This window comes from Dicentrarchus labrax, unplaced genomic scaffold, assembly GCF_905237075.1.
Source record: "Dicentrarchus labrax unplaced genomic scaffold, dlabrax2021, whole genome shotgun sequence".
NCBI classification, from domain to species: Eukaryota; Metazoa; Chordata; class Actinopteri; family Moronidae; genus Dicentrarchus; species Dicentrarchus labrax.
In genome coordinates this window covers 22,343,323-22,362,647 of record NW_026136701.1, presented here as the reverse complement: position 1 = coordinate 22,362,647, position 19,325 = coordinate 22,343,323, and the positions used below count along the sequence as shown (strand labels likewise).

Genomic DNA, 19,325 nt, shown 5'->3' with positions numbered 1-19,325 from the left:
AGTACAGACCTGGTGTTGTAGATGGAGGCTGTCCATAAATCAGAGTAAACAGATAATTCATTTTAGAAAAAAAGGTGTCCCAAGAAGTGAGAAAATCTTTACTTTTTCTGATATGCCATTAGAAAATACATCTGTTTATAAATATTTAGGATTTCCACTTGATGAATTTATGAATTATGAAAATGGAATTAAACTCCCGGCTGATTCAGCTGGAAGAGCTCTGGTTTCCGTTGTTAACAAGTAAAAAATATGTAAAGACCTTGGTTATTCTTCTTACACTCAATTGTATGATGCATGTGTTTCTCCCATTGTGAACTATGCTGCTGGGGTATGGGGATTTAAAGAAAGAAGGATTTCAGTACAAAACAGAGCTATACGTTGTTTTCTGGGTATTCATAAATATGTTCCCTCTTTGGCTGCTCAGGGTGACATGGGCTGGATTCCTGGTACAATAAGGAGAAAGTGTGATATGATTAGACTGTGGAATCGTTTTATTAATATGTCAGATGACAGGATCAGTAAGAAAGTTTTCCTTTGGAGTAAAGTTCAGAACTCTCCATGGGCCGCAGAGATTCATGCTGTCTTTGAAGAAGCTGATTTTCAGTACAGCTATAGAAATAATTTATCATGCAGCATAAACAAAATTAGAAAAGAGTTACTTGTCGGGTTCAATGAAAAATGGTTAAATGATATAATGATAAAACCGAAATTACGGACATATGTTCAAATCAAGCATGAAACAGAATTATACGTTAAAACAAATTTACTAAGAAATCAGAGATCCTTGATTGCCCAATTAAGAATGGGAATCCTTCCCCTGGCACTTGAGGTTGGCAGATTTAAAAATATCCCAGAAGAACAGAGACTTTGTGATTTACGAGAAGTGGAGAATGAATCTAATTTTCTTTTATACTGTCCCTTCTATGATGAACTGAGAGTACCTGTTGTAAATGAACTGTTTGCTCAAAACCCTGAAATATTTTGGAGTAATGATGATGTTAGGATGGAATGTTTGTTTACCTTTAATGTTTATAAGTTAGCCTCTTATAAAGCCTGGATGAAACGTCAGGATGATTTATATCGTTAATGTTAATATTGTTTAGCATCTACTTTTGGTTTTTGGTCTGTTTATGTTTTATAATGGTGTCTTGTAAGCCCTTGTGGGCTGGGCATGCTAATGCATCACACAATAATAATAAAACAATTCAAATTCAAAGAAAAATATATTCTTTACTGTATTTTTACACTTCTGTACTTTCTGCACTATATTTCCTCTGTGTCAAAACCCAATTTCTCCCAGAGGGGATCAATAAAGGAACATCTCCCATCTCTCTCTCTTATCTCTCTTCAACATACTTACCATGTATTAAGATAGACTTAGTTACAATAGAAAAATACTTTTTTTTTTATTATTATTGCTTCTGTGAAGGTATAGGCTATATTATCTATCTTGTAACTGTTTCGGGACAGCAACATCTTAATGTTTGAGAATAATATCTGCTTCAGTGTAAATAAGGCAATAATGGGAAACAGTAAAAGTCTGGATGTTAAAATGTTAATGCAAAAAAGATCCCTGGATACAAAAAGTAACTAAATGTAACTTAAATTAGTGACTGAGCTGAAATTAAAGTTGCATACTGCCACTATACTAGAGGAAAAATAGTGTTGTTGGAGAAACAATAAACACATTATTTCACAGGTGCATTAACACCTATGTAGGGTATCAGGGGAGGAGGAGGAGGAGGAGAGGAGGAGGAGGAGGAGGAGGAGGGTATCCCTGGGAGTGCGGGGCCACACCCCCGAGCATCGTTACCGCAGCAGCCCCAGCGGTGGTGTGATCATGTGACGCCTGCGTTTCCGACACAACAATACAACAACCGTATCGGTCTGCATTCACGCTCCCACTCTCTCCCCCCCCACCCCGCCCCTTACGCCTCGCTCTCGGTATGGCGGACGGTGAGAGGTCCCCGCTACTATCGGATCTGGGAGATGGTGCTCTTGGCAGCGGTAACGGCGGGGTGTCTCCCGGCGCAGCGCCCTACGGTGCGCCCAACAAACCACAGAGTGAGTATCCATGGTGCTCTCTCCTCTTCCTCTCTCCCTCCTCTTCCTCTCTCTCTCTCTCTCTCTCTCCTCCAGCCTGAGTTAGCCTAGCTCTAGCGTTAGCCTGCTAGCTCATCTGTGACAGTGTTAAATGCACCGTAAGCTTCCGGACCAGTCCTTTATGAGCATTTTGTAAATGTGCTGTTGTTGCAATCACGACGTGAAGCTGATGGGGGAGGGAGGGGGAGGGGGGAGGGGGAGGGGGAGGGAGGGAGGAGGTCAGGGTTGCGCTAGCTGGCTAACCTAGCAAACCATTATGTTAGCTTGGTAGCTAGCTCCCCCCCCCCCCTACACACACACACACACACACACACACACACAAAGCGCCCTGTGTGCAGCTCAGTGACATTATGGCTGACATGTGTTTTCCTCACGCTTCATAAACACACATTGCTGCATGTGTTTGAACCGACCAGCGGGCCCCAGCGCACTCACAGGCTCCACAAACTGCACCGCCTAGCCGGCTAGCGTCTGAGAAACACCTGATTTGATTGACACATGAGGAAAGCCACTACGGAGGCTGCGGAGGGATGCTGCAAGAGAGAGCTGTTACCAATGGCAGCTCACATAGGGAGGGGACTGTGTCTTAAGGCCATTAATGGGGAGGGGGGAAGAGATATGGCTCCTAATTATGTTTTTGCTCCCACAATGTGCTTCTAGAAAGGTACAGTGTTGTGTGTTGTTGCTGTGTGTTGTTGCTGTGTGTTGTTGCTGTGTGTTGTTGCTGTGTGTTGTTGCTGTGTGTTGCAGCTGTGTGTTGCATCTGCTCTCTCCATCAAACTGTCCCATTTTACTGACTCACATCCTTCTCTTGAGTTCTCTTCCAGTCGCTCACGGATACTTATAGTCTCTTTATTTGTTGAAAACTAACCCCCCCCCGCTCCACATTCTCCTCTAAAGCTCCTTTCAGTTGAACCTCGGGACCAAATCTTATTATCTTGTTAATCTTAACGTAAGAGGTCACTTGTCATGGGAATTGAGGCTTTTTTTTTTTCAGTTCCGTTGTGCAACTCTTGTGACCGTGTTCCCTCAACAATTCACCCCTCTGCCACTGGTTGTACTACTTTTTGTATTCACAGTCCCACTTCCCTTCCTTTCTCTCCCGCCCTGTGCAGACTTCCCTCCGTTCCCCAGCCCGACTCAGCCCTCGGTGCTCCTAGGGGAGGACCCTCCGCCCTACTCCCCTCTCACCTCCCCGGAGAGTGGCAGCGCCCCTGTTATCAGCTGCAGGGTGTGTCAGAGTCTGATCTCTGTGGAGGGCAAGATCCACCAGCACGTGGTGAAGTGCGGGGTTTGCAATGAAGCTACGGTAGGTTTTCTGGAGGCGTCTGTACAGCATCAACATCTCAGTTTATATATACTGTCTGTATTTGCCTCACACACATAATACTTGACCAGTAGCCTCCTTTTTAAAGGGTGGTTTCACACAGTGTACAAAAAAAAAACGTCTGGTGGTGTCTACACACACAGTCGTTATTGTTTTATTTAAACCAGGTTTTGACAGATGTGTCTCTAAGGTTTCTGACCCCACAGGGATACAGTGGAGGTGAATGTAATTTCTGTCTTTGGTGCTCAAAGCATTGGATTTTAAGCAGCATCTGTTTCCAGATAATCCACAGAGCTCACAGTGAGGTCACTAATAGTCCCTATAATCCCTGTCAAAGTGTTTTTTGGTCAAATATAGTTCTAATGAAACTTTTTGTTGTGGTTTGGGTGAACCAACCCGTTAGATGTACTGTGTGTAGGGACAATGCACATTAATCAACATTGCTGTTTACATTACACTCCAATGTAAATGTGCTGGTGGCTGCCCTTGTTGCCCTACCTACTATCCTTCTGCTTTATGAACTGGCTCAATGAGCAAGGGGCAAGACCACGTAGGACCTTTTCTAAAGACGAGGCAAAGCACATGTAAAAGGTTTTCTATCTATAACTTAACCTCTCTAAATTAGATTTTAAAGAAGTGTCTTCCCTGAACACTGCCCACCAAGTTAGATTTGCAGAAAGTTAGCCTCATAGCAATAAACAGAAAGTTGTTTTCCCCAAGACATTCAGGGACACATACCATCCTAACTGGTGTAAATTGGGTCATCCAAAACATCTTGTTCATTTTCTAATTCACTGGGCCTTCCAGTCCAGTCACAGTTGTTTTTAAGCTCTGTGCAGGTCCATCAGTTACAAGATATAGACTAAAAGCACTAAAAGTGTTCATTAATGGCAGTGGTCAGAATGAATTAGATTTTTGTTTACCCATACCATAAAATCGATTCAGTATGACAGGTCACACACTGTAAACAAGTCACCTGTAAGATCATATGACATGTTTATTGTTACAAAATGTTAATCCTATTAAGGTAGTCCTGAAAAACAAAGACAGAGCGAAACGCTGATGAAAAATCAGGAGGAAAAAAGTGGAAAATGTCGAAACTCAAGCACCAACAACTAACCACAAAGGTAGTAGATAGAGCACACCTGTCATGTTAACATGACCTCATTGTTATGTTTCTGTTTTAATTACACAGGTTTCACAATTAATGTGACAGTTATACACTGAAATTTGCCAAATAATGTACTGGTACTGGTCAGGTGAGACGAGACACAACCGCTAACCAGACGCACAGCTGCACTTCGACTCGCCTGATTTATGTAAAGTTGAAAACATGTGAAGGTAAATTTAGTTCTCAAGCTTTAATCATCACTTTGAGGAAACAGACCCCCGCAGAGAAAATGATGGAAAAGATTGGGACAATTGGAGAGTGGAGCTAAAGATAACACGGCATGTAATTTCAGCAACCATCACTTGTCAGATTCACAGGTTGAAGGGGCTCCACGTGTGTGCATCACTAGCTATGCAGATCGGTGTACAGATGGAACATTACATCCAGATGTAGGAATTGGCATTATGAGTCATTTGCAGATGGCGTGAACATACTGTATGTAGATATAGAGAACTATGTATGTGGTTGTGCAAATGTAGATCACTGCCACACAACCTTATAAATCATACAGATGAGGCTTTATTTGGACTGAAATTAATCTGGATGTGCAAACATGCATCACCGGCGTTACCAATGGAGGTAGCGTCATACAAACATGTATTAAGACCCAAGTATTTGCTCAAATCCAAAGATCTGTACAGGAATGTGGACAGGAGGCAAACTGTTTATAATAATAATATCTGTGGGACAGCAATTATTATGTGATAGGTTTGATCTATTCTAGTCTTTAGTGGTGATAATGGGGCATTCTTCTTTCTGTCAGGCCCCCCATTGTTAACTTAAGCTGATAAATATTGTGACACAACAGTTTCTTGTAGCCCAGTTTTAATATGACAGTTGAGGTGGGACGACGATCAATATAAGGAGTTGCAAGTATTATTTCACTGTCACAGATTTCCTAATGGTTATCATCACGATGCAGAGCAGCTCAGTGGCGGCGACATGGGAACGATTACCGGTACATATTTACAAAAGTGACATGACTTATTTAACAGCAAAGAAATGGTTCGTTTTGTGTAACTGTGCATTATGTTGTTAAAATTGTATAGGTTTTGTTATAAATTTGGGATGAATAATTGAAACATGTCTGTATAATTCAACACAGTTCAACAGCAACACAAACCGCAGCCTGCAGTGACCACACAGTTGGATGAATACTCATCTGAAACAGTGTTGGACTGCATTTGAAGTAAATAAACGTTATATATATATATATATATATATATATATATATATATATATATATATATCTATATGACAACTTTGATGACCGACGGTGACTTAAATGAGACAATCCAGCGTATAATCAATCAAATATTAGTATTCGCTCCCTGTCATTACCCCCCCTCCCTACGGCACGGATACAAACAAGACTCCCACAGCTGTTGTAAGTGAAACTGATAATGGAGCAGAAAAACTTACAGGACTCAATCTGATCTGGTTAGCCTGACTCTAATGATGCAGCGGAGAGAAACATCAGCAGGACACACAGCAGAAATGTCATATTAAGCCCAGAGGACGGCGTGTGATTCAGATAGTTGTACTCTCTGTGTGAGCTCAGACAGTGTCCTTGATAGCTGATTGTGGCCTGCAGTATTATGTGACCCAGTAAGCTGCACCAGCAAGACGTATACCTGGTCGTGCATGCTCATACAGTATTTACTCTATGAGAGTATAAAAGGATGCTGTTGGTATAAATCAAGCCAGTTGTGTCGAGATATTGTATAACTGATGAATTCTAGCGCAACAAAAAGCTTTCAAATAAACTGTAGGTGCCTACAAAATGGGACCGAATCTTATCACGTGCAAGTCTGTGATTTTTGAAGCCTTTATCTGCTGTTTGCCTCTGATGTTAAAGTCAGAAGCAGTGCTAGATAAACCTGTTGCTTTGGAGAAGACATTTATAAGGCCATTACTGTCCTTTCCCTTTACAATAAATGCAAACAGTGAGCACTTGAGGCTTAATGTGTTACTTAAAGTCTCTTAAATCATCAATCATCAAAGTATGTCATGTTATTTCATTTCAACAGCAACAAGCAGCTCCTGAGCAGTTTGGGACAATGAAGCACCAACAGTATCATAATACATTATGAATGCTGTCCCTTGGTTTCTTACCTGCGACTTCCAATATCTCCTAGAATACCTTTCTCCCTCGTGTAGTATTGGTTAATTCTCACCCGTCAAGAATAATTGGCTTGTTATCTACTCCTATTCTAATACGTTGTTCTACTGTCTTCTTATCTCCTCCTCCTGTGTGTCTCTGTCTCCCTCTGCAGCCCATTAAGAATGCCCCAGCAGGGAAGAAGTACGTTCGCTGCCCCTGCAACTGTCTGCTCATCTGCAAAGTCACTTCCCAGAGGATCGCCTGTCCCCGGCCATATTGGTGAGAAATTCTTTCCAAGTCTCTCTCTCTCTCTCTCTCTCTCTCTCTCTCTCTCTCTCTCTGTCTTGTGTGTGTGTGTGTGTGTGTGTGTGTGTGTGTGTGTGTGTGTGTGTGTGTGTGTGTGTGTGTGTGTGTGTGTGTGTGTGTGTGTGTGTGTGTGTGTGTGTGTGTGTGTCACTGCGAGCGCTCTGTGTGTGTGAGAGAGAAGTGAAGCAGAGGAAACAAGGTGCAGTGGGAGCAGCAGTCCTTCAATTAAGGCTGTGCTCCCAGCGCAGTTTACATGCAGGGCTCAGCGAGCTGGACGAGGAAATAACAGCCTCATTAGAACAGCCACATCGTGTCTTTCACTTCAGTATATCATTTGTATTATGAGAGGGCTGTCTGTATGGGTACTACTCAGTCTGTATTGTGTGGTGTGTTGGGCCAAATTTTACTCAGGAATGGGGATTATGTTTAGGTTTCATTTTCAATCTTAAAAAAAAAACATTATTAAACATGTAGCTGCTTTAATTATGCACTAACTTCCTGCAGAGGAGCAGCTATCCAAATGCACACTTAGCAGATTCATTCATATTATAACATCAGAGCAGAACGAGCACACTTTCATGAGTTTATAGTAAATGTGGTTGCTGAAAGTTCAAATACAGTTTGGAAAAGAAAAGTTTTTCAGTGGTCTTCTGTCAGGCAATTACCTAAACAAAAAGCCATAAAACTCTTTTTAGAGGTCAAACAGATGCCAGTGTGTTGTAAAAGAAAAAAACACACACACAAGACTGATGTCAGTCACTGAAAATGTGCAGCTCAGGCAGCTCCTCTGAACATCATGCTGCTGCAGCCTAGTGTAATTGGTTAGACAGATAAGATTCCTTGTTTATGCCTGAGGCATAAAATGTGCAAGAGCAACATTTTTAGCCATCTCTTTTTTTGGTTCATTCTCTGCTGCTATGTAAATGTGTATAATTTTAAGCTGTAAATCACAAAATCTTGTCATAAAGACCTGAAAGTCTTAACACCTGCCAGCTCCAGTGCATATTTTAAGGAAAGACAGAAGGCTGATTGAGGTTTGCATAAAAATATTTAGCAGTTTGCCATGAATGAACTGGGCAAAAAAGCAAAAACAAAATAAAATGTTCTTTTAAAACGTATTCCACAACACACCCTTTAACCAGTAATTTGCTTTCACATGATATTGCACACCATTGCTCCTCGGGAACAAATGTCTGTGACTGTGAACATTGTGTCACAGATGCAGAGATTTCTTGGCAAAAAAAATGCAACAAACCTTTTTCTGTAATAGTCGAGTAGTGGGAATTTCTGGTGCAACTGTTAACATTTCTGGTTTTATTATAGTTGACCCAAGGTTATCCATTTAGTAAAAGTGATGCCAAAAGGTTGTGTGTATATATATATATATTCCCCATAGGCCACTTTCCCTGCATTAAATTGCTCCAGAGAGTTCACCTCCACTCACTGTTTTGCATTCAACCCAGACATGCTGACTAAACCAGACACATCTCTGTGCTGCTGTCTGAGCGACTGTAGTTGTAGACTGTAGGAAGTTAAAAGCACTGTTAGTGGTAATGAGAGGACTGGCTGCTGATGGATCCTAGAAACTGTCGTCATGCCTTCCACAGCGCTGGAAATGAGGCGCTTGCTCCAACTTCAGGCAGTGACTATTAGCTTGCACTTACGCTGGATAATATCTTGAGTCGTTTGTGGTGTGAATCTTGACTTTCTGTGTCTGCCCCCTTTTTTTTTTTTTTTTTTTAATAGTAAGAGGATAATTAATCTGGGTCCAGTTCATCCTGGTCCGGCCAGTCCTGACCCCCAGCCAGCTGGAGCCCGCGTCTCCTGTGGACACTGCAGCAACACCTTTCTGGTACCACACTCTCTTTGTCTTAAAAAACCTTTAATGAACTTGAGTGAAAATGTTTTTTTTGAGTTTGAAGGAATACCCACTGGATCTAGAACACAGTCAGAGTTTCAAAAGCAAGCTACTGTAATTTTTTAGGTTTAAAAAAACTAAAGAATTTGATTTGAAGTGTCACTTTGGTTGCATCTGTAGCATAGGTTCAATTTAAAAAGACATTATTTGATTGCCCTTATTAAGCTCTATGACAATCAATATCAGTAGAACCACTGTTTATTAAGTCTCTGGCACAGGTCCTCCACCTCTCTGCTCCCTCTAAATTACATATATCTGAAAAAGACACAACCAATAAGATCACCTTCCCTACAGAGAGCCAAGACCCAATAAAAATGTTTACGGAGAGGTGATGCATTACTATGCTAAACAGCCGAATAATAGAACTGCTTTGGCGTTTTCTTTTTTGGCTTTGGAGCGAAGCTTTCATCATTTGTAAAATATCTTGTGACAGTTTCAGTAGGCCTGCGAGGTTTTCTGTTGTGAAATGTACTGTAGCACAGCCAGAGAAGTGAATTATTGAAAAGCCAAAACATCTTAGCACCAGGGCAAGTAAATGTTGAGTTACTGTTGTAGATCAATAACCCTATCAACTCTCTGCTGATATATTCGGAGCCATTCTGTGCTAAAGGGGAGTGAAATTTTAACTTACTGTTCTTTAACAATGTGTGAGACAGGTAAAGATGTTCTGGATATACAGTGAAAAAGAGGAGGGCGGCAGAGTCAGAGAAAGGGAAGAATAGAGTTATAAAAAGAGGTTGGATGGATGGTTTAGGGTGTTTAGCATTCAGTCGGACCTTTTCCTACCTACCTAAAGACAGGGTGACTGAATGAAAATACAAATCTGTGCCTGGGGTGGCATCACAGTCATCCGTTTGTCGCAGATCTGGTGATAATATTCTCTGTGCTTCCTATACAGTGCAAGAATAATGTACAGCATGCACAGTGTATTGTGCTCTGCAGGGTTTACAAATGTATCACACACCAGTGTTAGGGAGGGGGTAAATGTCCGCACCCTGAAAGAAGACTATTTCTCTTTCTCATATTGTGGATGCCATGCAGCGCATGTTGACGAGGAACTGGGACGGTTGTGTTGAATTTCATAAAATATATCATCAGGCCATGCTGCAGCAGCAGCAGCAGCAGCAGGCGTGTTTAAATCTATGGTCCAATTTAAAGACCATCTGTAATTCGACAAGGAATTAAGTTGCACATCGCCTCCATGAGACATTTACTTGCAGAGAAAGTACCGGCGCCATCAGTGTAGATTTGCATTTGCATCAATTTGCATGTAGTGCTGACTCAAGTCGAATTGGCATTTAATGAGTTGGTCAATCAACAGAAAATGTATCAACAAAAGATAATTTTAAGTCATCTATCAGGCAAAAATGACAAACACTTGCTGGTTCCAGCTTCTCAAATGCGAGGAGTGTTTCTTTCCTCCATTTTTATATCACTGCAGGTTGAACACGTTTGTGTTTTGGAGTGTTGGTTAGAAAAATAACCGTTTGAAGACATCACCTTTTCTAGCACCTTACAGCCTTAATGCACAATTACTCTATTAGATAGTTGTTTACTGCAGTACAACAGGCAGGCGACCCTCATCTCACACACGGCTCTTCACACCTCCTCCGTACGCCTCCGATCAGGTCACTAATATAAAAACCTTCTGGCCTGGACAAACACATTAAAATAATCTTTTATTCCAAACACATAATAAACAAGCACTTTCCACTTTTAACACCTTCACATATTTGCACTTTTCTATTTCCTGCACAACCATACTACTACATACTTTTTTGAAATAACACATTTTAACTAAAAAGAGTCAGTTTTACATTGCCTTTTGATAGAAAATAAAAAGAAATTCAATCAATCTGCAAAGTGCATGTAGCACCATAAACACAGGTATTTTATGTTAGAATTGAGGTCAGTTAGAATTGCAGTGGATGTAATACTGGTGCTTGAAGGTTTTGTCATCACCACAACTGATAATTTAACAAAGACGTGTGTTGTTCTCTGGGTGACGTTGAAGGTCTCACGTCTGTCTCTTCTTATTTCCAGTGGACAGAGTTCACAGACCGGACGCTGGCCAGGTGCCCGCACTGCAGGAAAGTGTAAGTAAGCTATAAGCAATTCATCCATTACATCGCTTCATTCTAACTGTACTTTAAACTGTAGATTTACATCCTTAACCTGAAGCCTGAAGCTTTTACTCATTGAAATCTACAAAGAGTGAGCTCGTACTGGCTTCAGGGTCTTTCTCAAGGACAGGACGCACACTTATGTTTGGGGGTTTTTGTGTGTGTGTGTGTGTGTGTGTGTGAATGTGTGTGAATAAAACCTGTGAAATCCTGTTTTTGTGACTTTGTCTCTAACCTCAAGTGCTACAACACATTTTCCTCACCCAGCCTCACAGTGCTTATATGTGTCTCATAACATCAGGAGGTTTCTGACCTGTGGGATTTAGCTCCATTTAGGTTTATGTACTGGTGAACTTTGCTGCAACCACATTCCTGTATTATGGACTATCTCCGTAAGCTTCTTAACATGGTGAACAAAGTTCACGAGACCGTAAGGATGGGAATTAGAAGGCATAACGAGATATGATGCAGTATCACTTCTTGAGACGCCAATCTCACTTCTTATTTTAAGCACCTTGTGAGGTGAAACGCTCACAAGGTGCTGAAAAGAGATGAACCAGTGTGTCAGTTGTATTACTTCAATACACAGGTGTCCCATGACGGTCTTTATAAACCGCTTTAGTCATCAGACTTGGGTTTGTCAAATTTTAAAATAGCCAGGTGCTGCTGGAAGTTGAATCTCTGCAGGTCTATCTCCATCATCCTTCATCTGTTATTTCAGCCCCGCTTCCAGCAACAGCTTACTGCTACTATTCTACATTTCCGAAATATACAAACTAAAATGATTGATCCTGGAGTAGTTTCTTAGCTTTAAAAGATGCCAAATTGATTTCAACCCCCATCCTTATTATTCAACAGGACCTTTTCACAGAATACACTTTGATAGGTTGCAGTAGGAAGAGCGGAGGCGTATGTAAATAATACAGTTTAGGATGGCCGAATTCCATTTATCCGCTTCAATTTCTGGGCAATTGTGCATGCGGGCTTACTGTCACGGTTTACAAGGAACCTGGAATAGAACAGAGCAATCGGTAATGTTATTAATAACACCTGTCTCTATATACTATGACAAGTCTAAATTCCTGCTGTGGAAGAGGCTCATACTGCAGGAAAAACACCGGTTCAGTGGTGTAGTGCACAGTATACGCAGGTATATGGCATTGGGTATACCCAAACCCCCTCTGATGTGCATCATGCAGCAGTGTTCTGTGAGCTGATGATGGTGAGGGCATGACATAGTTGTCAAATTTTGATGAGTGGCTGGAGTAGGGAATTAGGAATACTTGTGTACGTGGCTAATGTTAATTTCCTAATGATCCCTTCCGCCTAAAGTCGAGCTGCAGAGGTTAAGTGATAATGTGCACATAAACTAAATATACAAGAGTGCTCTTACACGTCACTGTTGATAATATAGGGTGTTTATCTTTTGCTTTAAAAAAAAAGAAAACAATTTGGGGCATAAATTAACTGTATACACACTTCTTCAGGCACCACTACACCCCTGCACAGTGTTATATCATTGTGTTCTATTTCATTTCATTTCCTAATAAAATTAATTCTCTCCTCTGTTGGTACTGCAGCTCCTCCATTGGTCAGAGGTACCCCCGGAGGCGGAGCTTGTGGTGTTTTCTACTCTGCTTGCTATTCAGCATCTCCACCGCCGGGCTGATGGTGAGTGGACGCCGCCAGACACCAACAAATATAATAAGAGATTATCAATAACTGGCTTGTAGGCATTAACATTTTCAGCAACCTTTTTTGTCTCATCTTTTCCAAATCTGTCCTCCCTCTTTTTTAATTTTATATCCTGAAAACCTAACAGTAGCAGATAAAACAAAAGTAGTAGGAAGTAGCGGTACGATTACAATCTCTACCTTTCATTGTCGCTTGTTTAACATGGAGGGCGTGCACCTTCGCAGCCGCTCTCCAGACACTATGTGACAGGCCTCTATTTGTCAGTGAGATATAGCACAAACACAGCCTACTTTAACTGTAAGCAGTGTTCAGGTTTCGACATGAGCTTCAACACCCACTGAATATCAGAACGGATTATATCATGCCTGGCTGGCTTTCGCTGTCTGCTCTCCCTGTTTTACTCTTACTCTAGTCGTATGCACAGTGCGTTTTATATTCTCTCGCTCTTCCTTAAATGGTAATTAATGGTGCAACAGTAGAATAATCTCTCAATTATAGATCACAGTTTTGAGTGCCAGAGTCTAAAAATAAACACGGAGAGATACTAGAAAGAACTAGATAGTCGATACATTCTGCTTGGTAAACAGCAGAGGGTGCAATACGAGCATGAAACGGCGTCCTGCAGTATAGACACATTGAACACAAGATCCATACGTGCCTGCCAGCAAGGAGAACAGTAAGCAATGTCCAGACAATAAATACGCTGTGTGGACAGCACTGCATAATGCAGGCGTAGTGGCAGTGAATGTCACAAAATGAGATCAGGTTGCATTTAAGAAAAAAGGTAGTTTTAATTATTAGAATGGCACAAGAGCACAAGTTCTGACAGTTTAATTACTACGTCGCGTCAATAAAGTTTATCGGCAACAACCCAAGGCGAGCAACGTATCAAACTTCATTTGCAGACTGCGTTTCATTGGCAGTGGTTTCATAGGACTTGAAGGAAGTGAGGGTAGTTGCGGAGATTCATCATTATAAGAGCTGTAACGTTCAGGAGCCATGGTGTGTCCCCAAATGTTCAGGTCTCTGAGAGCAGCCTGAATCATTAAAACTGTACATATCAATTACAGAGAGGGAAGAAATGAAAGCAGAGGTATATGTTTTTAAGCATATTTTAACTGTCTTCTGCCCAAATGAGCTCTTCTCTTTAGACTTTGTGGTTGGAGAAACCTAGCTGTAACACACACTAAACCTTGTCTGGATGTCCAGTCCTGGTCTTGAACATGCTCGGTGGTTCATTCTAGATAGCATTAACCCTCTGACCCAGGCGAGTGTATCATCCAGGTGTCAAAACAGGAAAGAATATTATTCATTACGTGGATTAATAACAACCCTGAGAGTGGTACAACAATAATATATGAAAAAAAAAAAAGGCTCCCTATATGAAGTTTCATCATTTTCTTTTTCTACCCATATTAGCTTTGTTCTACTGTTTTGACTTTGAAGCAGGAATACATATTTCCATACGCTCAGAAAATCCCTGTGGGTTCTCTCAAAGTCACTTTTGCCATCTTCATTAAATAATTGTCTTCTGAGCAGCTGCACACTTAATACTTGATGGGAAAGCTATTTTCTCTCTTACCCCCTCAGTCACTCTTAAGCATTGAATATGTGCTCTTCCATGGAACTGTGTGCATTTAGTCACCGCATCGGTCCGGGGCAGGTGGATTAATCACCGACTATGGATGCATAAAGTACACTAAAAGTTTCCGTCTGTTTTGCATGAAAACGTCTCACAAGAGAATCTGTGTTTGATTTAAAAAAGAAAAAAAGAAATGTTATAATGCTGGCTTTAAAAAGTGGTAAATCTTTTAATTGTAGAAATCTCTGGGTACTGGGAATTTTGCACAGTTTGCGACAACATAAGTGGGTCACATAAGAAATGCATAAAACATTTTCAAGCATAATTGTAGCTTTAGCTCTCCGGTTCTGTGCATTCAGCCTGATTGGACTTGAGCTGGCTCATTATAATCACAGTAACACACTCAGGATGTGCTCTTAAATTCCCTTGAAAGGCCTTTTGAGCAACATCTGATTTTTTTTTTTTTTAAACTTCCTCTGTCGCTTCAGGCTGGAACGTGGGTGAAAGCTCAGACCTACCAGGGGATCTACGCCTCGTGGGCCGTGCTGCTCCTCCTGGTCCTCGTCACCCTGGCTCGGGCCTTCTACTGGGCGTGCATGAGGGTCAGCCAGCCGCTCCAGAACTTCACATAGAGCCCCCCCTCTCTCCCGACTCGGCCGCACCCTCTTCCCAACCCCCCCGCCCGCCAGGCAGGAGGAAAGATGGCTTTAAAGAAAAAAAATAACAAAAAACAGAATATTTATTTAAATCCAACTCCAGAAAGAAAAAGTTCTCCTCCTCCCTCCTCCTCCTCCTCCTCCTCCTCCTGACCCTTCTCTTTTAGTCAAATGTGTTTCTAAAACTGGATGGCGGTGGCTTCGACTGCTATATATCTATCGGTAATTATGATGACGCGTATAGCCTAATGTACTGTTTATCTGTTCTAATCTCGTGGCCAGTGTGGGGTTCATTTTAACATTATTATAACAAATTTTCTTCTTCTCTCTCTCCCCCTGCGCTGTTTATACATTTTGGACTTAGTCTGTGGCACATCTGTTGCACTCCGGCAATTTCTAAGACGAGGGCTTAAAGTTAAGTCTTAGATGTGAACGTTGCCCTTGTTTTTGTTTCTGGGGGACACTCTTCCTTCAGTCTTAATTTAATATTAGTTTTAGCATTGGAGCATTTAACTTTCTTTTTTTTTTTTTTTTTTTTAAACTGAGAAACAAATTATTTTGTAAGGCGGCGATGAAGTCAGATGAAGCTAACAAATCGATGCCAGTAGAAGACGATTGGCCGGGGGGGGGGCATCGGCCTCTTTTTTTTTTTTTTTTGTGAATCAAAAGATCAAGCAGGTGTTGAAATGTGTCTGAAAAATTGAATTCAGCAGTATGTGAAGGTAGGCTATGATGTCTCTGAACTCAATGTTTATGCTGAATTATCCCCTGGGACTGACTTTGATCCAAAGCAGCTTGAAAGCCTTAAAAGGAGGTGTGATAGAAGGATTCAACACACACACACACACACACACCCAAACACACATACATACATACACAGCCACGTGAATGCATAGCGGCACACAACAAAAGCAGGATGCTCTTTTTAGAGGTACAACAGCTCAGAAACCAGTTTGTCAAAGGCATACCAGCCTCTGTCTTCAAAGACAGACCCGCAAACAGATTTTCTCCATATTGTTGTCCTTATTTCAGTGAAGGAAAAGTGACATGTGTGCCACTTTACATGAAAGTATGGATATTTTTTTTCCAGTCCCCTAAGAGTGTAACCACATCTATAGCTCTGTTTTTTTTCTTTCATCCAAACTATAATGAACGCATACTTTTTTTAAAATCTTTTTATTATTTATTTTCCCATCATACTTCAATCTCCAGTTGACACATCAAAACCAGCTAAATGTGTCATAATCCTCCCTCTCCCTTTCAAGAGACAGGTTTATATTATTACACTGTAAATTACATTTAATCGAAACAGCAATATGGTGCCGTTTCCAGATTGCAGAATGTGCAGTTCTTTTGATAAAGGTAAAATGTGTGACCAAAAAAAGCATTATAATGACGTACTGTAGTGCTGCAGAGGAGCCCTGGCCTTCAAACCGTGTTCTCCACATGTAAGAAAACATGTTTGTTTGGTTCAGACCTCAACAAATGTCACATTGAGATTTTTAAGAGCTTTTTTATTTCAGTGAAAATGAAAAAAATTGTGCAAAAATGATCATTCCCGCTAATCGTGAATCCCAATATCATATCAGGCAGCTTTAATTACATACACCTTTCGGTTGCTTGGCTTTCTGAAACCGGCCAAAGTGTGAAACAAACACAGAGAGCCATTGGTAACGTCCATATCCGCCGGCTTATACCCACAAAACCCTCCAAGTATAAGGTGTGTTTTGGAATTGCTTTCTGATTTTATTCATACAAACTGCGCTACATGTTTGTCTTGGGAGAGGACTGAGAGCTGAATTTACAGGCCTGTCTGTATGTTTTGCTAGCTCGTGTTCAATCTGTGAAAGCAAAACATCAGTAAGCCTTAAAATATATTAAGAAAATAAAATTCTTCAGGCTTTTGTTGCTCCCGATCGCAACCCCTAGAATTTCGGGATGAAGTGGAAATGCATCAGAGCTCAAATATCGAACTGTAATTGGCATGAAAGCTCCATATTGTTCAACTCTGTCAGTTCGGGACCGTTGGTGGTGGAAAATGTGTCCCGTTTTTTGTCATTGAAAGCGGAGGCTGGTCAGTGCCAGATGGAGCGGTCACCTTAAGGCCAGTGGAATAAATGTAAGGGAGGTAAAGCTCTACCTACTACACAAAACCTAATGTAAGTCAGAAAAGGTCAGTAAACACTAACAGTCGCACACACACTACACTATACATTTCCACTCAGTGTAAAGTCCCACAATGACTCGTCTGTGGTTCTGAATGTGGTAACATTTCTTTTTGTTATGAATAATGTATTTTTGTTTCAAATTGTAAATATATTTGTCGTTTGTGTGCAATGGAAGTGACTAAGCGAATTTATGTTGCACTCCGAGCTTAACACTACTGCTGTGAGCGCTGCGGATGTTTTATTTGTTGTTTTTAAGAAGGTTATTTTTGCAGCTCTTCACCTGTTATTGTTACATATTTAATTATTTGACAAACTACTAACCCAATAAGCCTCCAAGGACACGCGGTCGTGTCCAATATCTTAAACACATCAACATACTCGCACACAAACAAAAACATTGTGACCAAGTTCTCTCTCTCTCTCTCTCTCGCACACAAACACACACACACACACACACACACACACACACCCAGCACCTTATACAGTAGTGAGAAACACTGCATTACACCAGGTAAGATGAGATGAAGTTAACTTGCTAGACTGAACTGATGTCGCAGACAGTTCATGTGGAAGTGTCATGTTATTTATTATACACGCTGCAAAAAAGGCTTTTAACAAATAAGTCATTCATCAAGTCCTAAAATCTTATTTACTGTCAAAAAAAAGTCTGTTTATAAAGTGACAATATTTCACTTTCTTCAAGACTGGACCAAGGGCAATTGTTTCTTTTCCTTTTTTTTTTTTTTAATTAATACAACGATCTGCCAGTTTAAAGTTACAGTTGGTGCATTCATTTCTAAGACTTTGGTGGAAACAAGTAAAATAAATAAAGATTGTAGGACAGAATTAATGAAATGAAATGACTTGTTTAAGAAGACCTTTGTTTTGCAGTGGAGTGATCATGTTTTATCCATGACTGCAAAATAAATCAATCATGTTATTGCCAATAATCAACAACCTGGCTGATGCTCTTTTCAGAGTTTGTTTACACACAAATAAAGACATGATGATGTACAAAACAGCTAACCTGGATTCATTTTTATTCTCTAAGAAACTGAAGCTGATGATACCGTGAATCTCAGTTCATTCAACTTTTTTTCTATTTTATTTACTTGAGATGATCCATAAATCTGTCCCAGGTGAAAGCTTAAAGTAAAGGGGAACCTCAAATATTAATGTTGAAACGTGTGATTCTGGGATGCAACGATTTGAGGTAAACCTGCCTGACAAAGATATTGAAGGTCTAACTCGTTGCATCATAAATACTTTGGGAGCATGTAATATTCAGTGTGTGGAACAGCTCTCTTTTTCTTTGCTTTGTATGCTGCTTTTATTCTGCACCTGTACCATACTGGGCTGGAGGTGTACACCAGGGTTTTCCCAACCTTTCCTGTGTGATGTAATCATACAGTAAGTCTGTGGATGTAAGCCCACGGCCCCAGTGCTCCGCCATCCACACGACCTTCGTGTTTTCAGTGTTATTTTGAATGCATTTTGAACTGGATGTTATCCAGCACAGAGTTATTGTTGTTTAGGGCAGCCGATTAACATTTGTACTACTATTTATCTCTTCTGGCTGTTCTTGTGGTTCCATTACGCTTAAATAACCAAATAGTTGGTTAGCTATTTATTTATTTTCAATTGCTTATCCATTGCTTTTCCTTATCCTTTGTTACTTTTAGCTACCTGTGTCATCCATGTATCCATTATACATCCATTATAAAATAACTTTTAGCCAAAGGTCTTAATTTGTTATCCATTACTTTTAGCTTAATATTTCAGCTTTTTATTCATATTGACTGTTTACTGCTTCAACCATTTATATATAAGTTTTAACTGTCTATTTTAACTGTCCCATTACTCTTAACTAGCTTTATTATTTCAACCATTTACCACTTTTAGTAATTAGTATTGCAGCTGATAGCTATAAGCTTAGTGCTCGTTGGATACTAAAGATCAGCAGACACCGATTTTAATGCTGTGTTTATTGTGGACACATTTTTTTTAATAAAATCATAATTCCTATTTTTTAAAATGAGTTGAGCTGCCCCACAATCTTTCCTCACACCCTCAACTTCCCCCGAGTCACACGTACCCCAGAACAGCATCCGCCATCTTTCCTCAACCCCTGCCTGTGATGGCTTTCAGATATGTCTGTTCATTTTAAAGCGG

The 19,325-nt window shown here is 40.6% G+C and overlaps 1 protein-coding gene across 1 annotated transcript; it reads left to right on the top strand.

The window, feature by feature from the left end:
- The first annotated feature begins 1,818 nt into the window (after positions 1-1,818).
- pip4p1a (phosphatidylinositol-4,5-bisphosphate 4-phosphatase 1a) lies at positions 1,819-18,162 on the top strand. The gene is made up of 7 exons (XM_051403946.1): positions 1,819-2,064; positions 3,219-3,412; positions 6,878-6,984; positions 8,758-8,863; positions 10,973-11,025; positions 12,633-12,723; positions 14,818-18,162. Exons 1-7 carry the CDS (start codon positions 1,947-1,949, stop codon positions 14,959-14,961), a joined length of 813 nt encoding a protein of 270 aa, XP_051259906.1. The 5' UTR covers positions 1,819-1,946; the 3' UTR covers positions 14,962-18,162.
- Positions 18,163-19,325: the final 1,163 nt, after the last annotated feature.

What these genes read in the sequence shown, in the direction of transcription:
- pip4p1a (XM_051403946.1), top strand. Translation starts at nt 1,947, where the DNA reads ATGGCGGACGGTGAGAGGTCCCCGCTACTATCGGATCTGGGAGATGGT. An exon ending in GGGTTTGCAATGAAGCTACG is followed by an intron (nt 3,413 to 6,877) that starts GTAGGTTTTCTG and finishes CTCCCTCTGCAG; the next exon opens with CCCATTAAGAATGCCCCAGC. An exon ending in GCCTGTCCCCGGCCATATTG is followed by an intron (nt 6,985 to 8,757) that starts GTGAGAAATTCT and finishes TTTTTTTAATAG; the next exon opens with TAAGAGGATAATTAATCTGG.